We start from the raw sequence: 12,854 nt of genomic DNA, 5'->3' as shown, positions 1-12,854 counted from the left end.
TACCCATAATGTAAGATATGTGGGATAATGAGCACTGAGAAAGTCCTGAGACTATTTTTGTGACAACAGTGACATCTAAAATAAAGAACAGTAGTTGGAATCAATAGCAGAAGTCAAAGATTTCATTGACTGACTAATTGCTTGTGGTAGTTCCTTGCTCAAAAAATACACCTGCTATTGGGGACAAGGCAGGGGTTGCAGGTAAGCAAAGGAAGGCAAAACTTTTCTATTTGTACAGTCCAAAATACATCATAATGAATGAATTTTTTTCTACAGTGTTTATATTCCAGTTTTAGAGAGGTGATCATGTGTGTATTCCTACATTCCATTAAATTTACTGTCTTAAAAGCATACATGTCTAGCTTGATAAACATTGTTGTCTAGCTTGATAAACATTGTTAACGGATCAGATTTGTTTGTGCTGTAACCACTTGCAGAAGCCAATGAAGCTGCAATAGGGTTTAATTAGGTCTACTATCTTAAGACAAATTCTTAAGAAAAATTCTTGTACACTTTGAAATATGAGCCATGTGTTTGAAAAGTAGAATGATGCTACTGGTGATCTTGTACTGTTCTGGACCATTTTTACAGATAACAAGATTGTCTCCCATTTGCTCGTGGCTGAACCAGAGAAGATCTATGCTATGCCTGACCCCACTGTTCCAGACAGTGACATCAAAGCACTTACCACTCTTTGTGACCTGGCAGACAGAGAACTGGTGGTGATCATTGGATGGGCTAAGCATATTCCAGGTACATACAGTATTTATTGCAAATAGATGACATGCAGAAATCATTGCATGGCTTCTTCTGTTCTGGTAAAAAATACAATTTGTTCTCTCACTACAAGGCATAAAGTTTTCTTATGGCTCCAGATTATTCACAAAGGACATAGGTTAGATGATAATATATCTTACCTTGGAAATAGTAGTATTGTTGCTATGACTGTTACTGTGTTAATAAGTTTTACATGCTGCTTAGTGAATGAATTTGTTTCATGTATTATTAAGATGAACATACCTTGCTATCTACAGCATTAGCCTGGTAGTGTAAGTCCTCCCTTCTGTACTCATCTGATTCAGCGGCAGCTGAATGTAAGTCTGGTTCCTCTGTTACATAAATGCAGCACTATCTTATACTGACCACAGGAGGTGCAAAAATTCGGTTATATTTTGGCATGGCACAGAGGAATTGTTCTCTTCATTGAGTGAACCAGTGTGAGAACTGAATTGTACCAGCAATTCAGTAGAAAGAACTAAATTGTACCAAAAGATCTCTTCTTACAGCTTAGTAGTTCCTTGTTCTGCGTGACATGGATTGCGGTCTACACCATATAAATGTGTTCATATTATAAAAGCTGACGCACTCTTGTTAGCAAAAAAAGTGGGGGTCAGCAAAAGTAGTTTCTCAGAACATTAGTGACTTGTTCAGATAACATTTCCGCCCAGCGCTGAGGTATTTGTCCTCACTCTGTGAGCTAGCAGACAAACTTAGAGAGAGTCTCCAGGGTTCTCAGTCTGTCACCTTTCACAAATGGTAAAGTCATACAAAAAAGGTCAGCTTTTTTTCTTCTTTCTTAAGGTATTTTTCTAGTCCAGCAGATGAATGAGCATGTTGGTGTGTTTTCATCAGCTCCAGCTCATTTGTTTTCTAATTTTGATAGTGGAACCTTACTGAGCATAAGAACAGATAACCTTTAATTTCTCTGAGTAATACATCACCTTTGTTTTAGATGTGATTTTGGGATATCTTTTAGTAGAATGAACAGTCCAGTCAGTTGTTTGTTGATCAAAGTTAAATATATTTCATTTCTAGTATCAAAAAAAATTGCAAAGAAATAGAAAGAGTCGTCTTGGTTTTTTTTCCCTTGTGCACAAGGCTTCAGTTCTACTGGGACATGCTTCTGGATCATCTTTGATAAATATGAACGCTAACAAAGAATAATAATAATAAAATAATTTGTACCTTTATGGAGCATTATTTTGCTTCAGATGAGAGACAACAACCTACAGACTAAAATAGTGAGTATGTGAGGTGTTTGAAATTGAGTCATTCTCTGCACCACAAATGGTCTATAAACAAGCTTTTGTATCACAAGCAATGTTTTTCTGGTACAGTTAACTTATTTCTGTCTCCTTAAACTAGTTTGTCTTTATGCTTTGAATGCTACAGTAATTTCTTTAATCAAATTGATGGAAGTCCCTTTCCCAGCCCACACTGAAACCAATTTATTGGTCATGATACGCCAGCTATGTTGCTAACAGTCGTAACGAACTGTCAGGCAATATTGCAGTGAAGCTAATTTGAAGTCATTAGGTGTGCAGCGTTCAGGCAACAATTTGTTACAGTGGTTAGGAACACAGCTGACATTTCTGAATGGCTTTGTTCAGAGCAGTTCTAGATGAGCCCAAGCAAATTGTAAACTAATTTAAACATCACTCTATATTATAGTAGCTACTTTGTCTTACACTGGTTGCTAATAAAGCACCCCAAATTAAGTCAAAAGGAGTTAAGTAGGTGAGTTTGAGTTTCATCTTTGGAAGATACCTGGATCACTTTAACCAAAACAGAGTAGCTCTCAAAGAAGTCAAGTCATGCTTCTTAGTAGTTGCAGAGGAACTTTTATCAGTTTGATTTGTGAATCATGTTGTGTACCTTTGATTTGGCTGGAGGGATAGGAAAAGCAGAGCGATGAGACTGAGCAGCCTTTAAAATGATGGCTTTGGTTAGCATGGGAAAGGTATTGGATGCTGTAAACTGGCCTTGAAAATTTAGAGTCTGCGATCTGAACCAGTAAAGGAACATTCCTGCCATGAGGCAGTCTTTTATACAAGGTAAACTCCAAAACACACCTGCCGTGGTAAAGCCACACTAAGGTAAGTTTACTCACCTGGCTGTGTTTAGGAGTGAGAAGAAAACCCCTAACCAAACCAGGAAATAGAGACAATCTTTTTATAAGCCTTCTGGTAACAGAGGGCATTGATAAAATCTGTGCCTATTGTCAGGCATTTGATCACAAAAAACAAAATGCAAAAGGGCTTGACATGCTAAAGGGCAAATGAGATGAGCTTTCCTATCTTGGTTTTGAATGATGGAGTATTGCTGAACTTGGACTGCCTACGCTCAGCTGATGTCTGGCACAAAACAGCTTGGTGAAGAGCCTGGATTGGTGCTAGCCGACTGTTTTCTAAGCTAACAAATGTTACTGTAGGCAGAAACATAACAGAATTGGAAAAAGGATGAGTTAGAAAAAGGGTGCAAATTGCATAAAAGTTCAGTGTAGCTTAGCGGACTAAGTAAATCCTCGGTGTAAATCTCTTGGAATCGATTAATTATACCAGTAGTGAATTTGTGCCTAGCACAGCAAAGCAGCAATCAGCAAATCTTTCTTTTCTATAGTGATTTCTTAAGGTTCAGTATAATTAAAGGCCCTTATATATTAGGTGCTTAATAACTAATAAAGATCTTGCCTGTAAAGTGTTGCAATTCAAAGTTAAATTTGTCTTTGTGGAAGAAACCAAAATAATGTTTTGGCTATTCTGACAGTCTTTTAATGAAATTATCTATAAAAAGGTAACAATGCAATAAGCATTCTGCCCTGGCCAACCATTTCCCACTGCAGTCATAGATTAAAAAATGTTTTCAAATTATATAAAGTTCAGTTGCTTTTATAAATTCATTAGTATTTTTGTGCTATTGGAAATATTTCAATAGTTGCTTTTATTGAACAAAAAGTCTATGCCGTCTACAAAAGGAAATATTGAAAGAAAAATATATATGGAAAGCCTTTATCAGTAAATAGAATTAGTCTCCTTGCATTTATAAATCAAATAAATGGAAAGTGTGTTGTTATGAAACATGACCATGTCTTATCTGAAGAAGAAAAAGATCACAATGGCATTAGGAAATGCTTGACTTTAGTTAGAGGAGCGTAAGGGCACAAGAACAGATGATGGTGCCCTAATAGCCCTTTTTAAGAATGACAGGGCCCCGCCATTAGCATTCTTTTATATCCTTGGAAATTGCTCATGCCTCGCTTTTCTGGTTCCTATCTGCCTGACTCTTTTTTATTTCTCTTTCAATTTCATCCGCGCTCGGATAAGCGCATGCTAACACAATATGATTGAGCTGTAAAATGGAACGCTGTCGCCTCTAATCTCTTTTATGTAGATATGGAGGTACTTCCACACTCCACTTCATTCTCTCTCCATTGTTGGCCTTTTAGAATGTGTTGCCGAGTAATGGAGGCTCAGTCAAATATTAGAGCTAGGTTTCACAGGGTGTGATAAGAAGATTATCAACCCAGCAGTCAGATCTATTGTTGTTCTTTGTGTCAGATTAAAATATTCCGATGTACTGTAACTTCGTTAGTAAAATACTGAAGGTGCTTAGGGAGAGGCCAAACCCTGTTTTGTCTCCTGCCTGATGAGACAAAACCCCGATTAACTGACCTAAATAAGTTCTAAATAAATTTGTGAAGCCCCCTCAAGAGTTTTCTATTTTATTTCTCTTTTAAATAAGAGAGCCCTGCTTAAATCAGTGTTTATTGGTGATGGAGTTTCCTATCCTTTGCATTTTATTTTGGGCAGATTCCATTTTGTATTGGTTGCATTATATTTATTAAACTCTTTTCCAGTACGAGGTGGAATTCTGCTGATACCTAGTCACAGAATCAGAGTCGTTTAGGCACAATTGCTGTAATGTAACTATCTCATTGACATTCAGCAAAAATGTGCAATGTTCTTTCATATTAAGTGGAGGCAGCAAACATTAAGCTCTTAAAAATGTGCATAACAGGAAGCTGAAGACAAAATGTTCTCTAAAGAATTTGCATGCATGAAAAAACATCATCCAGACCATAGAAATCAACTTTTTGCACTTAAAATGAAAAATTTGTTTGGAAACAGTAAATCAGACTAATACATCAAAAATAACTAGTTACATTATTTAGTAAAATAAGCCTGCTTGTCTTTGGCTGTGTCTCCGTTTTGCTAGCAGCAACTGTCTTCAAGAAAGGGAATAGTTAGAAATTGATACCACCACTAGTGCTAGTACTGTTTTTTTTAAAAAAAAAACAAGCATGATTTGAAGGCACCAATCCAAGAATGTTTTGAATATTTTAGTGTTAATGTTTTATGAAACATTATTGTTCCTGCATACTCTTTGTGGAGGACAATATTTAAGCTTTCCTTTCCAAAGCAGCTCTCAGGGGTGTAGTTTAACATTCTAATACTGTACAAGAACGTGATTTGCTGCAGAGCTGTCATTTCTAAAACGCCCTTTTCTCATCATCTGTCTCAGAAATACCACCCCGCATAGGTAAAAGTACAGAGAAAAAGTTGACCGTAATCAGTTTTGGAAAGCTGCTGTTCAAGAAGCCATAAGAGCGTACATATATGGTATGTCCATGTAGATAGGAATTAGGTATATATGTACCTGTTCTCATGCATGTAGTTGTCTATGTTTTCTACGTCTTAGTGGACATACAGCATGTGTTTAAATGACAGAGAAAAAATTCTTCGTGGTAGTATTCATGTCAGTAGGTCTTTGAAGATGGACTGAAGTCATATGTTGCAACTACCTGTTGTGTATAATCACATACGTTGTAGCTACAGCCAGCATCCTGTTCATGACCAAATCCTTCTCTGGATTGTTATCCCCCTTTGCAAGGGGAGTAGATGTCTTCCTGTATGTCTGTACCGTGCCGCTTGCTGCTGTAAAATTTGTTGTTTCTGCTGAGCTTGAGGCCTTCTCTAGTCTCTTACGCTGCTGGCTGAATTCAGGACCATTTCAGACAACATGAGGGTTCCTGCAGCTATCTTAGAGCCCCCTGTCACAGGGTGCCTGTCACTCCACAGGCAGGTGGACCTGTAAATGTGGTGTTTACTGCTCATGTAAGTAACATGGCATGGGGTGTGCATTGCGCTGTGCTAAGAGGTTTGTAGTAATAATAACTTGAGCCTCCTGGGGAATCAGGGCGTCCTGCCTTTTATCAGTGTGCTATCTTGGACACTTCGCAAGCTCTCTTTGCCTTCTGGTTATCAAAAGCCTGCTATCTGCTCTTCTTTTAACTCCTTCTACAAACACGCACTTAATTAGGGAAATCAGACATGCTCTTCCTATGATGGAAATGTTCTTGAACGCACAGCTTGTGGGACATACATGATTTGAGGCAGACCGTTCCCTGGGTCTTACAAGTTCCAGCCAAAAGGTTTCTCAAAAACTACTGACTTTCTTGGCCTCAGTCACTAAATGGTACGATACGGGAAATCAGCAACTGACTGTTGGTTTTATTTTTGAGCATTAGCATGGATGGACCCGACACTGCCAGTGTTTAGATCACAGTGTTGATTCCAGCTTCTGTGAGTAGAAGTGTGCCTGAAATGCCAGCAGTTCATCTGTCTGTCATTTGAAGTGCTAGGAATGGTGGCATTTTGTACTACTTCTCATTTTTTGAAAATAGTATGACAGAGAAGGTTAGCTGGATTTTGCAAGGCAGGGAGGAAGAGGTAGGATTTCCAAGATAATGCATGGATAAACACGTCCACAGTCTCTCAGCATTTTCAGAACAAAACAGGGACCTGCCATGTGGTAAAAGGTCTGTTTATTTTAAAATTATTTAATATATCCATGTGAGATATGATGGCAGACTGTTCTTGATGGATCTGTTACTGAAGTCAGTGGCAAAACTTGAGCTGATTTCAGTACAAAAATGTAGACTTTATGTGCAGCTAGAGATGTCTGCTAATCAGAACAGACTGGTTCCAGTTCAGAGATGAGGAGGTTTCTAGTACTGGTAGACACAGATGTCCTGGGGTAAAAAGAGCACTTAAGTTTCCGGGATATAACTTCTGGCATTTTTTACTAGCTTTAAATTAACTGAGGGGAAAAGCAGAATATAATCCCAGGCATGTAAACATCTTGATCACGTGTTAATTATACTTGAATATAAAATAAATGTACAGTAAGACTCTGAAAAAAAAGCACCTGGAAATCTTGCTAGTTTTGACTTTAAAATCCCTGGCCATTTGTTGAAAAAACTTGTTTAAGATTAATCAGCACCCAAAGCAAAACAAAACCAAAAAATGGAATTAACAGGTAACAAAAGAACTTGGCTAAATTCTTATGTTTTGGTTTCAAAAAATATAAATCCTCCATTAACATCCCCTTCTCTGAAGATTAGAATTAAACATTGAGTTTATGTCTCTATTAAGTTCACCTGTCATTCATGTACAAGTACTTGCCTCTTCCTTCCAAGTGACCATCTCCTGTTTTGGTTTGTTTTTTTGTTTTTTAAACAGTTCTCTCCCTCCGCCCATGCCCCCAACATACACACTACACTGTCTGGCTGTTGCACTTTTTTTTTTTTTTTTTTTCCTAGTGTCCCCCTTTATCTGCCTCAACCAATCTCCAAATGAATGCATGTCTATCATGGCCTTAGCTTTGACACTCTGGATATATTGATTAATAGTTGCCCTAAGCTCCTTTTAGCAAATCAAATTTTCACTTTTAGCAAGGATTTCGCCTCTGATTTATTCAGCAAAGTGAAATGCACTAAATTGACTTTGACATTCAGGGAAAATGGCTGAAAAACAAAGAGGGGAGGAAAGAGATATAAATTGTGTGGCAGCTGGAGACTTCAAGCATAAAAGAGGCAGTTTTCTATAGAATATCGCTGGTTAATTTGGAAACACGCATTTAAACAGGAGTGGAAATTATTTTCTTAAAATTAGATGTTTTTTAGACTAAGGATCTGGGATATAATAGGGTTTACTTAGCAAAATGCAATATATTCAACCCAAATTCATCACTTGCTAATCATGGTGCAAGTGTGGGATCCACTTTTGTTGCCACTAATAATTATTATGTTAAACGAGAGACAAAGAGGTTTCTGAGTAGTTTTATAATGAGGTGCTAAATTGGTAAATATCTTCCTACCATTGCATTATGTTGTTCACTCCTGTGGCCCTTTAAAATAAGAAATGATTAATAAAAAGAGAGCAAATCAACAGTAATGAATGCCAGTGCTTTTCATTTTCTTTCTGTAAACAAAAATGGCTATTATTTGATTCTTAAATGCAAGAGTATAAAAAGATGTAGCAGCAATTCCCTGTTATTCTTCTAGCAAAATTAGGAGTGTTGTATTACCTTGGACGACTTGTAGACTGGCAGATACAGCCTGCTTCCTTCCTTGCAAACATGGTATTACTGGAGAACCATGAGGCCAAAAATGTACTGTTGCATATTTAAAAGCGTTTGAATGTGATGCTCAATAGAATAAAGGAGAGGAGAAAGAAAGAAATAATACATCTGTTCCATTAGCACATAAGGAGATTTTTGAGGGGGGGTGTAAGAAGACACAATATAAAAACATAGGAGATTGGTTTTATTCAGTGATCAGACATTACAATGAGAATTCATAAAAAAAATATATATATGTGGTAGTTACCCTGTTAATCTATAGAGACAGACCAAGAGCCTTTGGTAGGATGAGTTGTCATGGGTGTACAAGTCAAATGTGCTGTGCCAGCCTCTGTTGTGTAAGGATCTGGCCCCAGAGGGATAAACCCCCGTCAGCCGTCAGTATCTCAGTGGGAGCTGAGGGTTTTCTTTGTCCCCTGCGTGTACTCACCAGCACAGGACTCTGCAGCAATGTGCAGAATTGAGCTTTAAGCGAGCATTTCTACTTAGAGGACAACAATACTCACCTTTGTACCCCCTTCTTGTGTGACAAACGGGTTTACTAGATTAGGTCTGTGTAAATTGCAGATGACTCAGTAACAGTTTTCCTTCTTCTGAGCCAACAAGGAATGAATCTTATTACCAGAGGGTGGGAAGTCTAAATGTATCTTAACCTTTTTAATTTTACTGTAGTGTTCGTTCTTTTTTTTTTTTTTTTTTTTTTTTTTTTTTTAAGCAAGCTGAATCTGAGACTTCAGCAATAATGGCCTTTTGCAAGTGGGACAGCATCTGGAGTGCCATGCAGGAGATAGCTGGGCGCATCAGATTTTCAGGCGTGTCCTCTTTAAAGTCATTCCACTGCCACCCCGTATCATTTAGTTCAACTGACAGCCATATTAAAAGAGTGCCAGTTAAGAGCGTACTGTATGCAAGAATGTAAACTTCCGAAATACGCCTTGAGAGGGTGTCTTTTTGCAAACTTTCCCTGACTGTACAACTGATAGCTGAAGGATGACCAACTTCTACAGGTAATGCATGGCCAGGACCAAGGAAGGTGCCTTGCTCACAGGTGCAGTAAGAAAGTTGGAACAAATCTTGACATTATTCCTTCGGTGAAGAATTTGCAGAAAAGACAAATGCTGCAGAATTGAGCCTATCATTTATGTTCATTTGCGTATCACTTCTGTATTTACAGGACTCCTCTAGAAGAATAAGGCTTTTTTTCAACCAGATTCAGAATGTAAAGAACATCCAAACAAAGAGATTTTTTTGGCAGTTTTAAATGAAGGCTTTGTTGGAAATAAGATCATGAATGTTACATGTCATTTAAATTGGCTTGTGAAAGGACCATAGCAGATGCTGGGCATGCAGAAGTGAAATGAGAACGACATAGCCCTCTTATGGTAACCATTTCAGTCCATTTGAACTACAACAGGTGACTCACTCATCTAACTTAGCCTCCAGCAAAAATATATTTACTTTGCTCTTTTCTTCCCCACCCAGAACAGCTTTTCAGTCGAATGTGTTGACACTGTGAGTCCCAGGGGAGGTGGGGGCGTGCGGGGAAGAGCCAGTTGCTCAGACTGGATTTAGAGCAGACAGGTCTCCACCTGTATGGCTGGGTCGGCGACACAGGATGGTCTAGTTTCCTAAAGTCAGCTGAGACCAGTTAAATCCTATAATTCTAAGGATGCCTCTACTTTCTCTCTGGATGAGTTTGGCTTCACACCTGCTTAACCTACATTAGAATAGGATTAATTACCTGAATTGCAAGGCCCCCTTAGCCAGTCAGCACGTTTCTGGCAGGGCACATGGTGACCTGAGCCTGGTTATATATAGTATAGGGATAGCAGAGGAGCACCTGGGTTGTAATGGCAAGGCTCGATCCAGCCTGCTAACAGAATCAGCAGTTTTTAAAAATGAGTCTGCAGTAATCGCCTTCTGCATCAGCTGGGTCATACAAGAGCTTTATGAAACTCATGTTTTCACAGCTAGTAAGCCTTTTTTATTGCGCAATGCTGAATTTATGTGCACACACATGCATATATATACATACACACATATGTGTAGAGATCGAATCCCAGGAAACACGGGGGAGACAGAATCAAAAGAAAGCAGATACTGAATGCTCCTGTATTTAATTACTTAGATTGAACACTTACTTGGCTGTAACTTTTAGGTTGGTTTTCCATGTTATTTTAATTAATTGTCTCCAAGTTTAATACTGTATAGCAAGCAGGAATTCTTGGGTAATTTTCCTTGCGAGACAAAAACATGGAACCTTCCTTTCATTTGAAAAGATGTTCTATAAAGATAAAGTTCTCTGACAGTATGTTGGTCTGCCCAAGGGATTTTCCAGTCCAAACTCCTGAGGAACATATTATAGACAAGTGGAAATTTCACAGTATAGCACTGAACCTTTTCCCCAAGATGTTTTTATCTGCCATGTTGTGTACCATCAGTTTTAATCAGCTGCATTAACAGTTGAGATGAAATCAAATATTGAAATGACATCCAACTACAGACACAGAAGGCTGCAAGTTCAGTGGAAATGGCACTTGAAAAGTAGAGTCAGCTAACTTACAGGTGCCGACATGTTACGCCTGAGAACGCAATGGCAGAGAGTTGTGATGAGGGTGGAGAAGAGGTGGGGGCAAATCTGCAGTACGTGTGCATCTAGCTGTTGGAGAGATAAGAGGGAACAGTTCAGCTAATGTAACGGCTGCTCTTCATATGTTTGTTCAAAGAAGAAGCTGCACTTACAGGCATAAATATATCATGACATTTGCAGCGTGCAGGGTGTATTTCTAGCCAGAGATTTTCTTGTAACCATGCTACAGCATTGTGCCTGCCTTAATGAAAAGGCATTAGACTCCGAACTTGCTTTGATTCAAGCATATGGAAGTTACCGTGACCCTTGTGTCTTTCATGAATTAACTGCACTTGCACTGAGAAGAACTTTTGAGTCCTTCCCCATATCACTCTCTGGTAGAAAGCCATTCTACTCGGTGATCCATTCTTCGCTTTTTTGCTACTTTAAAGTTTCCCCAAGATAATGTTAACTGTTGTGTAGATTCAGGAGCCCATTGCTTAGTGTCAGTGAATCTTCAGCTACAGATTTAGTATGCAATATGATTGTGAGTTCCAGATGATCTTCATTCAGTGAAATTGGTAGGCATCTATTTCGAAGAGGTTTTTTGTCTTTTGAGTTACGGAACGTTTCCCAGACACTGTTAATGACTTGTGCTGAACGCTTTGTGTAATATATTCAACACAAATTTGGAGTTCACAGTGATCACAGGGTTGCACCTAAGCACTTCAATGATGATGAGTAACTTACTGTGTACTGTAATCCTCGTATGTGAAGCACACTGTGGTCAGTGTAATCAAAAGTCCACTGGGAAACAGGGTGCTTCAGAAAGGTGTTAGGCAGGGAAGGCAGGTGGAGTTGGGGATGAGTAGTGCACACGCTGTGCAGGGTAATCCCATTAGTATCATAGACCCACAGAGGGCAGTGTCTGACAAGAGGCTTCGGTGGGCATTTCAGGAGACGAAGAGGGTGTTGACAAGGGAGTATTTGCATACTCATAACCATCATCAGCCAGCATCGGTGATGAACATACAGTCTTTCAGAGAACCTGCATGGTGGCAAAAAATACGCCAAGAAAGACCTTATGACAGGGGGAGATCGGAACACAGGCTGCCGTGGGTCTCCCGAGTTCCACTGCTGCAGCCAACACAGGTGAGCGAGAATTTGCCATCAGTTGCTCTGGACAAGTGTACCGTCTGCGTGGCAGAAAGTGGTAGCTATTTATATACTGAATGGCAACACTAAACAATTTAGAAGAAGCAGTGAAGTGTGTCCTATCCAATTAAAAATGCAGTGAGAATTTTAGGTAGGCAAAATGTAATTATTTAATTGGAATTTGACCGGGATGCTTTTCCACTGTTAAAATAAGTATAAATTACATGAGCTGTAAAACTTTAAATTATGAAAATATTTTGAGGTCTTTGAGCATGGTAATTGGAGCTATATATTCAACTTTGGTTTTAACCTGACGCTTCGTAATAGCTGTTCCCTAAAGCAAGTTTGGCTGGGGTTTTTTATTTTTACATTATCGGATATCCCTTAGTGAGGCAAATTAGCACTCAGTCTGGAAATATTTAAGTGGTACAATCAGATTATTTACACAGACACTTCCATTGTGCAGAGTTCTCTGTGTTCCCAAATATTTGTAGGTTCGCATCCTCAGCTGTCAGTGCTCACACTTGAACCTCCCTCTTTCGTAGAGCTCTATATGAAAATCCATTTAGGCCAATAGAAAGGCTTGCCTTGATTTCACCGGCCTTTGGATCAGTCCCTAAATATACAGGTCAGAATCTGAAACCTGTGTGGACCTCACAGCTTTATTACTTACCTTCTGCTTGACTTACCACTTTTGTTTGAATGGAGGAGGGGGACTTAGTGCAATTCCTTGCACAAATGGTCTGTTGTTTTCTTTTATTATTATCATTATTATTATTATTAGCAAGGAAGAGAATCCTACTGTGGAAAATTAGGGTCATTTCCTGTACGCAGAATCAGAGTCTGCTCTTATCTGGAACCATATTTCAGCCCTTATGGAAACATCAGCATCTGGGCAGAATGATAGAATGTTTATCGTGGAATATAT

The 12,854-nt window shown here is 38.8% G+C and overlaps 1 protein-coding gene across 17 annotated transcripts in view; it reads left to right on the top strand.

The window, feature by feature from the left end:
• The window catches only part of ESRRG (estrogen related receptor gamma), a 406,419-nt gene that overhangs the window by 357,123 nt on the left and 36,442 nt on the right, over positions 1-12,854 (top strand). For all 17 annotated transcript variants that reach the window (XM_037406050.1, XM_037406043.1, XM_037406044.1 and 14 more), the window contains one exon: positions 592-753. In XM_037406050.1, coding sequence (XP_037261947.1) covers positions 592-753 — 162 coding nt within the window. The remainder of the gene's footprint in view (positions 1-591; positions 754-12,854) is intronic.

Source organism: Falco rusticolus, chromosome 12, assembly GCF_015220075.1.
Source record: "Falco rusticolus isolate bFalRus1 chromosome 12, bFalRus1.pri, whole genome shotgun sequence".
NCBI lineage: Eukaryota > Metazoa > Chordata > Aves > Falconiformes > Falconidae > Falco > Falco rusticolus.
Note: the sequence above shows the minus strand (reverse complement) of the source record. Positions and strands in the feature narration are given on the sequence as shown.